Source organism: Haliotis rufescens, unplaced genomic scaffold (genome assembly GCF_023055435.1).
Source record: "Haliotis rufescens isolate VD_foot unplaced genomic scaffold, xgHalRufe1.0.p SCAF_3, whole genome shotgun sequence".
In the NCBI taxonomy this organism is placed as follows: Eukaryota; Metazoa; Mollusca; class Gastropoda; order Lepetellida; family Haliotidae; genus Haliotis; species Haliotis rufescens.
The window spans coordinates 53,284,272-53,294,285 of NW_025964001.1; the positions used below are offsets into that span (position 1 = coordinate 53,284,272).

At 39.5% G+C, this 10,014-nt stretch overlaps 2 protein-coding genes across 2 annotated transcripts; one reads left to right on the forward strand and one right to left on the reverse strand.

The window, feature by feature from the left end:
• Window positions 1–454: 454 nt before the first annotated feature.
• Window positions 455–2,653, reverse strand: LOC124141940 (tenascin-R-like). Its single transcript, XM_046510135.2, has 4 exons — window positions 2,579–2,653; window positions 1,669–1,803; window positions 758–872; window positions 455–526 (listed from the first exon to the last, which is right to left on the reverse strand). The coding sequence occupies exons 1-4, from the start codon at window positions 2,619–2,621 to the stop codon at window positions 517–519; spliced, it is 303 nt and encodes a 100-aa protein (XP_046366091.1). The 5' UTR covers window positions 2,622–2,653; the 3' UTR covers window positions 455–516.
• Window positions 2,654–7,458: 4,805 nt separating this feature from the next.
• Window positions 7,459–9,568, forward strand: LOC124141938 (tenascin-R-like). Its single transcript, XM_046510134.2, has 4 exons — window positions 7,459–7,563; window positions 8,191–8,325; window positions 9,122–9,236; window positions 9,468–9,568. Exons 1-4 carry the CDS (start codon window positions 7,521–7,523, stop codon window positions 9,475–9,477), a joined length of 303 nt encoding a protein of 100 aa, XP_046366090.1. The 5' UTR covers window positions 7,459–7,520; the 3' UTR covers window positions 9,478–9,568.
• Window positions 9,569–10,014: the final 446 nt, after the last annotated feature.

Below are 10,014 nucleotides of genomic sequence, written 5' to 3' on the forward strand. Positions count from 1 at the left end.
TTTTATTTTCAAGATGTCCATCTGTTAGTGATGAGAATGGAAGCATTACTTGGACTGGACTGGATATACGGAGAAATGATTTGTTTTTTTGTTTTTTGTTGTTGTTGTGGTTTGTTTGGGTTTTTTTTGGGGGGGGTAAATTTATTTTTTGCTGTATTGTGTGAACCACTGTATCAAGGCAGTTAATAGACTCCGTAACACTGGACATATCTCTAAAACATTGAAAGAATAAAGAAAACAAGGAGATTTTTTGTGTATTTTATTACATTTCAGAACACATAAGTACAAAGGGGCGGTCGGGTAGCCTAGTGGTTAAAGCGTTGGCTCGTCACGCCGAAGACCCGGGTTCGATTCCCGACATGGGTACAATGTGTGAAGCCCATTTCTGGTGTCCCCCGCCGTGATATTGCTGGAATATTGCTAATAGCGGCGTAAAACCATACTCACTCACTCACTCTCATAAGTACAAAATGGTGCGAAAACTATAAATAGTTGATTTATCCTCTGCGTCAAAGTTTATTTGCCACTGAAATAAGGAAAGCATAGAGTTAATATCAACATAATATTCTAGATTATACAACATGTTTCACCCAAAGATATATAAATGGTATGACTTCAAACAGATTTATTACGTTGTTGATCACCATTTAAGGTCACGATTTGATATAACTTGGTACCCCCTTTTCTCCATGCTTTGCAATATTTACAACGCCTTACTGGTTATTTTTCTAAAGGTAGAATCGTCCTGGTTACTTACATGCCAGGTCCAAATCCACCTCGTCCACAGAGACAGTGCCCATCGTAGCAGTGATGTGAAGCACGGCTGTCTCTACATTTGCAGCTGTCGCAGTCGGCACGAGCGCTGCATGTGGCTAAAAAAGGGAAATCGTACTCTCATCTCTTGATTAAATGTCAGTTATACTATAAAAGAAAATAAGGAATAACAAGAGCCCCCGCCCCCAGATCTGGTGCAATTAGGAAATGCTTCAAACAGGAGGAATAAAAAGTACAAGAATGCTTTCAGTTAAACCATTCGCATATCTCTCAAATTGGAGTCACTACCAATGATAAAAAACGCACGTAGTTAGACCTGCAAATGCCATCGCTGTTATTCTATGACAGTACAAGAAGAAACGATAACGCACATCACGGACATGATGCATCGTTCAACACAGAAATCAGAATGCTCAATTTTATGTTATATTCATTCTACATGCTTTCTGAGGTAAGGTGAGGTGAGGTGAAATGAGTTTTAAAGTCGCGTTCAACATTATTACACTTATCTAGCGACGTGTGTGCACGGACACAGTATACTGAGCCCGAGACGACCAGTCCTTGTTTGAGCCCCTTAATGCCGAGTGTCAGGCAGGGTAACAACAACGTGTTTTAACGTCCTTTGGTATGATGCGGCCGGGGATCGAACCCCTGACCTTTCGGTCTCCGGGCAAACGCTCTATACTAGACGAAGAAGGTGGTGCTTCCTTTCTCCTAAATTTGATCACATACTTAATAGTTATTGAGAGCTGTGCATATGCTTCAAAACTGCTTCTCATTTGAACATAAACTTGGCATTTCGGAGAAAATTGAGACGAGAATCATGTTTAGTTTCTTAAGCAGCTATGAGAAAAAATGCCACTTATCGTAAACACTGTCTAAACATTACCATACCTTGAGCGCAGGAATCAGATGTGGCGGAAGTCAGGCAGGTACATTCTCCATGAGAGCAGCCCAGCTTTGAGGAACTATCACAGGTCACGTGATCACAGTCTTTCTCATCCTTGCAGGTCTCGCTGTAGATAACAGCTGAAAGGGAAAACAGTGCACATCGAAAACGTCTCGCAAGGTTTCGTTGTTCGGAACCTTATGATTCAATTAACTTTCAAATTATGTTACATTTGAACTAGGCGATACTATGTATACTGTCTATGTAGACCTCTGCGTAGATCACGTCTAACCCTTATAAAGGCAACATGTTATATATGTCAGATGCTGATACGTATTTTTCCTATTTTATTAATGGTGGAGAAGCACTCGGTTCGAGAATAACCACCAACACTCTTATTTCCCCTATATCAGTTTATAATGAAAGCGACAAAACCCAGTCCATACTCATAGGAAATCTCTCAAAAGCAGCGTCGATTGTACGATCACGACTACATCATGAGCATAGTTATGATACCAGGGCCCACTTGCACAAAGCGATCTTAGCGCTACGACAATTGTAAGCCTTGTTAAAGTATGGGAGTTACGATCATCTTATCGCTAAGATCGCTTTGTGCAAGTGGGTCCAGATCTTTTCCACTATATTTTATGTATTCTCTATTCACCCCCTACAACAAACCACAATACTTACCAACCTAACATGCAAATTATTCTCTTATGAACAATGGGGTGAATACAAACGGAATTTCACTGCACATGCAATGTATGCAATAATGTCACCAAATCCTACCCCTTTGTATCTTTGCTCTTTACATGATGTTTATTTTAAAAGAAAATGCAATTTGAGCAATATCTATATATTAACAATCGTCTGTATAAGGCTAATTCATGAGAGTTCACTTTCATCTGTACTCACCAATGACAGCACAGAAAACGGCGAGAAAGAGGGAAACCTGCATGGCTGAGATTTTAGGGTGTACTGTTTGTACTGTTTTGAAGCATGGTCTCACGTCTATCTTATATACTCTGTTCTAACACTTATCAGCACTGATCCAATTGGATCGATGCTCATGATGTCAATCACTGGATTGTATGGTCCAGACTCGATTATTTACAGACCCCCGTCATGTAGCTGGAATATTGCTGAATGCGGCGTAAAACAACAAACCAACCAACCAACTTTCATATAGATCTTATCTATCATGAAATCCTTCATTAACATATTGCTTTCCTAGTTAACTTCAGATGGCATTTGCTTTCATTTTAACAAATGGCCCTGAACTATATCTATGGTCACTACGTTTAGATGATCAAGCAAAGAAGCGTGTAATCAATAAAATTCTCTATATCTTGTGTTCTCATTTGTCATCTAACTACGCAGATGTATCCAAATTTTAAAGTGGCTATAAATCATTTACATAAATGTTAGAATTATGTTTTAAATAACTAATGAATTCATTATGTTATGATAATCTGTTTAAGTGATCATTTCATATAATTAATCCTATTTGAATATTATGTCATGTGTTGAGATTTGTGATACATTTGGTCTAGAAATGTCACAATTGATGACACACATTATTCACCAATCAATATCCAAACGTCATATATATAACTGCACAATTGTTGGGTGTGCCGTTATACAACAAGCAAACATAATAGCGACAATTGTACATCGTGAAATTTTACACTGGTATGGTGTAGAAAATGTCCCGATCAAGCTATGCAGGTTGTGTGAGTCGACTAAATGAATCGGTGGTCAGACTCGGTGACTTGGTTGATCAATTATAGTTGTGTGTCAAGTATTCTTAAAGTATGGGGAGTTGTTTATGAACTAACTGTAAACCCAGAAGCGAAAATGTATTGCTGGAATAGTGTTGAGTGTGGAATGAAACAAAGATGCTATCACTGGATACAAAAATATATACATATTCACAATTTGGCCTATGTCCTACATTTTATGAATACAGAAATACAGGTGCCTTTACAATGGCTGACAGTTTACATATTTTCCTCTGACATAGACATGTAAACCTAGAAACCGTTGATGAGTATTTTCAATTTCAAGCAGAAAGGATGCAATATTTAATGCAAAGTTATGTTTTTTTACTAAATCTGAAACAATTTCGGTTTGCAACAGATAAAAGACTCCTGAAAGTGTTCAAATGGTTTAATTTGCCATTCTGGCTTCAGTGAGTGAGTGAGTTGAGTTTAACGCCGCTTTTGACACATGTTCCAGTTATGTCAGCTTAATATAGGGGGGTTCAGAATATTGCGTGATTTCATAAAAAAAACATGAACATGCCAAAATGTCAATTTACAAATCAATAGTGTGTGTGTCCACCTCTGGTTGCGATGCTGGCAACACATCTTCGTCTCATGGAATAGACCAGGCGTCGCACCAAGTCCTGTGGAATATCTGTCCATATCTGCTGGAGCATGTTTCGAAGTTCCTGAATTGTCTGTGGAACACGTGGTTGACGTCGAAGGCGCCGATCCATCTCATCCCACATGTGCTCGATTGGTGAGAGATCAGGGGAGCTAGCCGGCCAGGGGATGACATTCACGTTGTTTTGTTGAAGAGAATCCTAAACAAGTCGAGCAATATGAGGCCGGGCGTTGTCATGTTGAAAGGTAATGCCTGGGCCATGACGACGCAAAAACGGTAGAACAACAGGGCCTCTGATCTCGTCGCGGTAGCGCTGTCCAATGAGATTTCCCTCTACCACTATCAAACGGGTCCTCTGTCTTGCTGTAATCCCACCCCATACCATAATGCTGCCGCCCCCGAACAGATCTTCTTCCATGACACAATGATTGACGTAACGTTCACCTCGACGTCGGTACACTCGAATCCGTCCATTATATATATTTTCACTTCAAGTCAGTGCAATTGCTAATACTTTAAAGTGACAAGTACTCTTTAAGAAAAATATGGGCTAAATTTAGCACAACTGTTGTACACTTTCAATGAGGCACTCATACACGAAATGATTACTTATGTAATGGAATGTTCCTTTATTTTGAATTTTAACCCAATAGAATCAATTTCGTCGGATAATCGAGACTTGCTTTTGTCTGGCGTTGACGTTTTATGAACTGACGTCCAAAAGAACGCACACCAAGACTTTGAGAGACGATTGAAGCAAAGCGAGGTTTATATAAGAGGTTGAGGAGGAGTGAGTGAGTGAGTGAGTTGGGTTTAACGCCGCTTTTAACATTATTCCAGTTATATCACGGCGTGTCAGCTTAATGTTGGAGGAAAGCCCGAAGTGATGCAGGTCTCAGATGTTTACCACTTCGGTGAAACCCACGAGCACGGGTATGGTCCTGACAAACCTAGAAACATAATTGGGGCGAACCCTGATTCGAACCCATAATCATAGGTTTGTGGCGTGTCCAAGGGACACAACTCTGCACAGCGAATCGCGGTTCTTTTAGACGACAGGGCCACTCGTGCCCCCAGGTAGAGGAGGATTCACAGGGGCAACCAGCGTTTGCAAAAACGTGTTTGGTGACACAAGGTATAGACACAGTCTTTATCAACTGATAATTGATGTATGAACAAACGTTGACATATGACAACCAATCAGAAATCGCTTACTTGTCATGTGATCGTTTACATCTGCTAAACAAGATAGCGTCTGCTGAAGTACGAGGGGACATTTTTTAGTATATGGTATGGATTGCCTCGTCTCTTGACCATAGGTGTGCCGTTTGGTTACACTGGGTAAAGGAAATGATTTAACACGTTTTACACAATGTTAACGCTTTTGAAGCCGTTATGTCGGCACAGAGTCGTACACACGTTGATTGACATCCAGGAACCACTACTTGAGTGCATAACTCAACATTCACACAGAGCAGGAATATTAGGAAAGGGTTTGAATGTCGTATTAACAAAAAGACCTTTATGAGTTTGTAATATTGCATCCTTTCTGCTTGAAATTGAAAATACTCATCAACGGTTTCTAGGTTTACATGTCTATGTCAGAGGAAAATATGTAAACTGTCAGCCATTGTAAAGGCACCTGTATTTCTGTATTCATAAAATGTAGGACATAGGCCAAATTGTGAATATGTATATATTTTTGTATCCAGTGATAGCATCTTTGTTTCATTCCACACTCAACACTATTCCAGCAATACATTTTCGCTTCTGGGTTAACAGTTAGTTCATAAACAACTCCCCATACTTTAAGAATACTTGACACACAACTATAATTGATCAACCAAGTCACCGAGTCTGACCACCGATTCATTTAGTCGACTCACACAACCTGCATAGCTTGATCGGGACATTTTCTACACCATACCAGTGTAAAATTTCACGATGTACAATTGTCGCTATTATGTTTGCTTGTTGTATAACGGCACACCCAACAATTGTGCAGTTATATATATGACGTTTGGATATTGATTGGTGAATAATGTGTGTCATCAATTGTGACATTTCTAGACCAAATGTATCACAAATCTCAACACATGACATAATATTCAAATAGGATTAATTATATGAAATGATCACTTAAACAGATTATCATAACATAATGAATTCATTGGATATTTAAAACATAATTCTAACATTTATGTAAATAATTTATAGCCACTTTAAAATTTGGATACATCTGCGGAGTTAGATGACAAATGAGAACACAAGATATAGAGAATTTTATTGATTACACGCTTCTTTGCTTGATCATCTAAACGTAGTGACCATAGATATAGTTCAGGGCCATTTGTTAAAATGAAAGCAAATGCCATCTGAAGTTAACTAGGAAAGCAATATGTTAATGAAGGATTTCATGATAGATAAGATCTATATGAAAGTTGGTTGGTTGGTTTGTTGTTTTACGCCGCATTCAGCAATATTCCAGCTACATGACGGGGGTCTGTAAATAATCGAGTCTGGACCATACAATCCAGTGATCGACATCATGAGCATCGATCCAATTGGATTGGGATCGATGACATGCGTCAACCAAGTCAGCGATCCCGATCTCGTCACCTCTTACGTCAAGCATGGGATGCTGAAGACCTATTTCACCCCGGATCTTCACGGGTCATATGAAATTTGAGGAAGACATTGGGGCATAAAGTTGGCATCCCCACAGTTGTAATCCCCTCATTGTTTTGATTTGTTTCTCTATGAATTTTCTGCAGAATTCCTGTTCGGATTAGCAAAATCAAACGTAGGAATTGAACCAAGAAGTTTAACTAACACTTCAGTTATATCGAACATCTGATACCATTTAATAACGGTCAAACAGCCCTATCCATTCCACTGATTTACCCACCTCAACTAGAAATAAAGGGCACCAGTGGAACAACCTCATTTTGCTTCATATATATGTTTAAAGATTAAAAGTGACAAGAAAATAACCACAAGACTGTATGAAAATAAAGATCTAATAGTTAAGTTTCCCTTTCGAGCAATATTCCATCAACACCAGGCCTTGGTGTGTACATTTCACAACTTTTGAAATACAATCCAGCGTGCTCTTTCTATGAAGATTTCAAAAGCGTCATATTACACTTGCTATTTTTGATTGATCAGGGTTACATTCAAGGCCTCTGCAAAGCTTTCAAAAGCGTTTTATGGTAGACACGTGGTGGACATTTATTTGTAAATTACAAAGATAGAGCTACATGTTTTCAGAGTTCACCGTTTCTCTTGGTCAACATCGTGACAAAACTGACCCAAGTGACCCAATTCCATGACTTCAGGTGTTCCAATCACAACAGAATCGTGATTACAGAGTTGGATCAGTGCTGATAAGTGTTAGAACAGAGTATATAAGATAGACGTGAGACCATGCTTCAAAACAGTACAAACAGTACACCCTGAACTCTCAGCCATGCAGGTTTCCCTCTTTCTCACCGTTTTCTGTGCTGTCATTGGTGAGTACAGATGAAAGTGAACTCTCATGAATTAGCCTTATACAGACGATTGTCAATATAGAGATATTGCTCAAATTGCATTTTCTTTTAAAATAAACATCATGTAAAGAGCAAAGATACAAAGGGGTAGGATTTGGTGACATAATTGCATACATTGCATGTGCAGTGAAATTCCGTTTGTATTCACCCCATTGTTCATAAGAGAATAATTTGCATGTTAGGTTGGTAAGTATTGTGGTTTGTTGTAGGGGGTGAATAGAGAATACATAAAATATAGTGGAAAAGATCTGGACCCACTTGCACAAAGCGATCTTAGCGCTAAGATGATCGTAACTCCCATACTTTAACAAGGCTTACAATTGTCGTAGCGCTAAGATCGCTTTGTGCAAGTGGGCCCTGGTATCATAACTATGCTCATGATGTAGGAAAAATACGTATCAGCATCTGACATATATAACATGTTGCCTTTATAGGGGTTAGACGTGATCTACGCAGAGGTTTACATAGACAGTATACATAGTATCGCCTAGTTCAAATGTAACATAATTTGAAAGTTAATTGAATCATAAGGTTCCAAACAACGAAACCTTGCGAGACGTTTTCGATGTGCACTGTTTTCCCTTTCAGCTGTTATCTACAGCGAGACCTGCAAGGATGAGAAAGACTGTGATCACGTGACCTGTGATAGTTCCTCAAAGCTGGGCTGCTCTCATGGAGAATGTACCTGCCTGACTTCCGCAACAACTGATTCCTGCGCTCAAGGTATGGTAATGTTTAGACAGTATTTACGATAAGTGGCATTTTTTCTCATAGCTGCTTAAGAAACTAAACATGATTCTCGTCTCAATTTTCCCCGAAATGCCAAGTGTATGTTCAAATGAGAAGCAGTTTTGAAGCATATGCACAGCTCTCAATTACTATTAAGTATGTGATCAAATTTAGGAGAAAGGAAGCACCACCTTCTTGGTCTAGTATAGAGCGTTTGCCCGGAGACCGAAAGGTCGGGGGTTCGATCCCCGGCCGCATCATACCAAAAGACGTTAACACACGTTGTTGTTACCCTGCCTGAGACTCGGCATTAAGGGGCTCAAACAAGGACTGGTCGTCTCGGGCTCAGTATACTGTGTCCGTGCATACACGTCGCTAAATAAGTGCAATAATGTTGAACGCGACTTTAAAACTCATTTCACCTCACCTCACCTTACCTCAGAAAGCATGTAGAATGAATATAACATAAAATTGAGCATTCTGATTTCTGTGTTGAACGATGCATCATGTCCGTGATGTGCGTTATCGTTTCTTCTTGTACTGTCATAGAATAACAGCGATGGCATTTGCAGGTCTAACTACGTGCGTTTTTTATCATTGGTAGTGACTCCAATTTGAGAGATATGCGAATGGTTTAACTGAAAGCATTCTTGTACTTTTTATTCCTCCTGTTTGAAGCATTTCCTAATTGCACCAGATCTGGGGGCGGGGGCTCTTGTTATTCCTTATTTTCTTTTATAGTATAACTGACATTTAATCAAGAGATGAGAGTACGATTTCCCTTTTTTAGCCACATGCAGCGCTCGTGCCGACTGCGACAGCTGCAAATGTAGAGACAGCCGTGCTTCACATCACTGCTACGATGGGCACTGTCTCTGTGGACGAGGTGGATTTGGACCTGGCATGTAAGTAACCAGGACGATTCTACCTTTTGAAAAATAACCAGTAAGGTGTTGTAAATATTGCAAAGCATGGAGAAAAGGGGGTACCATGTTATATCAAATCGTGACCTTAAATGGTGATCAACAACGTAATAAATCTGTTTGAAGTCATACCATTTATATATCTTTGGGTGAAACATGTTGTATTATCTAGAATATTATCTTGATATTAACTCTATGCTTTCCTTATTTCAGTGGCAAATAAACTTTGACGCAGAGGATAAATCGACTATTTATAGTTTTCGCACCATTTTGTACTTATGTGTTCTGAAATGTAATAAAATATACAAAAAATCTCCTTGTTTTCTTTATTCTTTCAATGTTTTAGAGATATGTCCAGTGTTACGCAGTCTATTAACTGCCTTGATACAGTGGTTCACACAATACAGCAAAAAATAAATCCTCATCCCTTTTTCTGTCAGGAGTACTCATGATCATAGATGTTGTATCAAACCTGAAACCTAACCACTCAATTGACTGAGACGGCAACCAGAGGGACTTTACTACTTTAGGAACGAAACCTGGTCCGAGTAGATCCTGCTTAACAGCTGCACCCGACGCGTGTGCCTCGTCCCGTAAAGAACTGACAGGTCTTGCGAACTATTTGATTCCCTTGGGATGAGCCTCCGGTTGCAAAACTGGACATTCTCTGGGCTGACACGTTGTTTTGGGGACAGTCTCTTCTGAAGTGACTGAAGTCAACGCACGTGAAGCATACGACTGCACATACATCAGCTTACAT

What these genes read in the sequence shown, in the direction of transcription:
- LOC124141940 (XM_046510135.2), bottom strand. Translation starts at nt 2,621, where the DNA reads ATGCAGGTTTCCCTCTTTCTCGCCGTTTTCTGTGCTGTCATTG. An exon ending in CGTTTTCTGTGCTGTCATTG is followed by an intron (nt 1,804 to 2,578) that starts GTGAGTACAGAT and finishes TTTCCCTTTCAG; the next exon opens with CTGTTATCTACAGCGAGACC. An exon ending in ATCTGATTCCTGCGCTCAAG is followed by an intron (nt 873 to 1,668) that starts GTATGGTAATGT and finishes TCCCTTTTTTAG; the next exon opens with CCACATGCAGCGCTCGTGCC.
- LOC124141938 (XM_046510134.2), top strand. Translation starts at nt 7,521, where the DNA reads ATGCAGGTTTCCCTCTTTCTCACCGTTTTCTGTGCTGTCATTG. An exon ending in CGTTTTCTGTGCTGTCATTG is followed by an intron (nt 7,564 to 8,190) that starts GTGAGTACAGAT and finishes TTTCCCTTTCAG; the next exon opens with CTGTTATCTACAGCGAGACC. An exon ending in AACTGATTCCTGCGCTCAAG is followed by an intron (nt 8,326 to 9,121) that starts GTATGGTAATGT and finishes TCCCTTTTTTAG; the next exon opens with CCACATGCAGCGCTCGTGCC.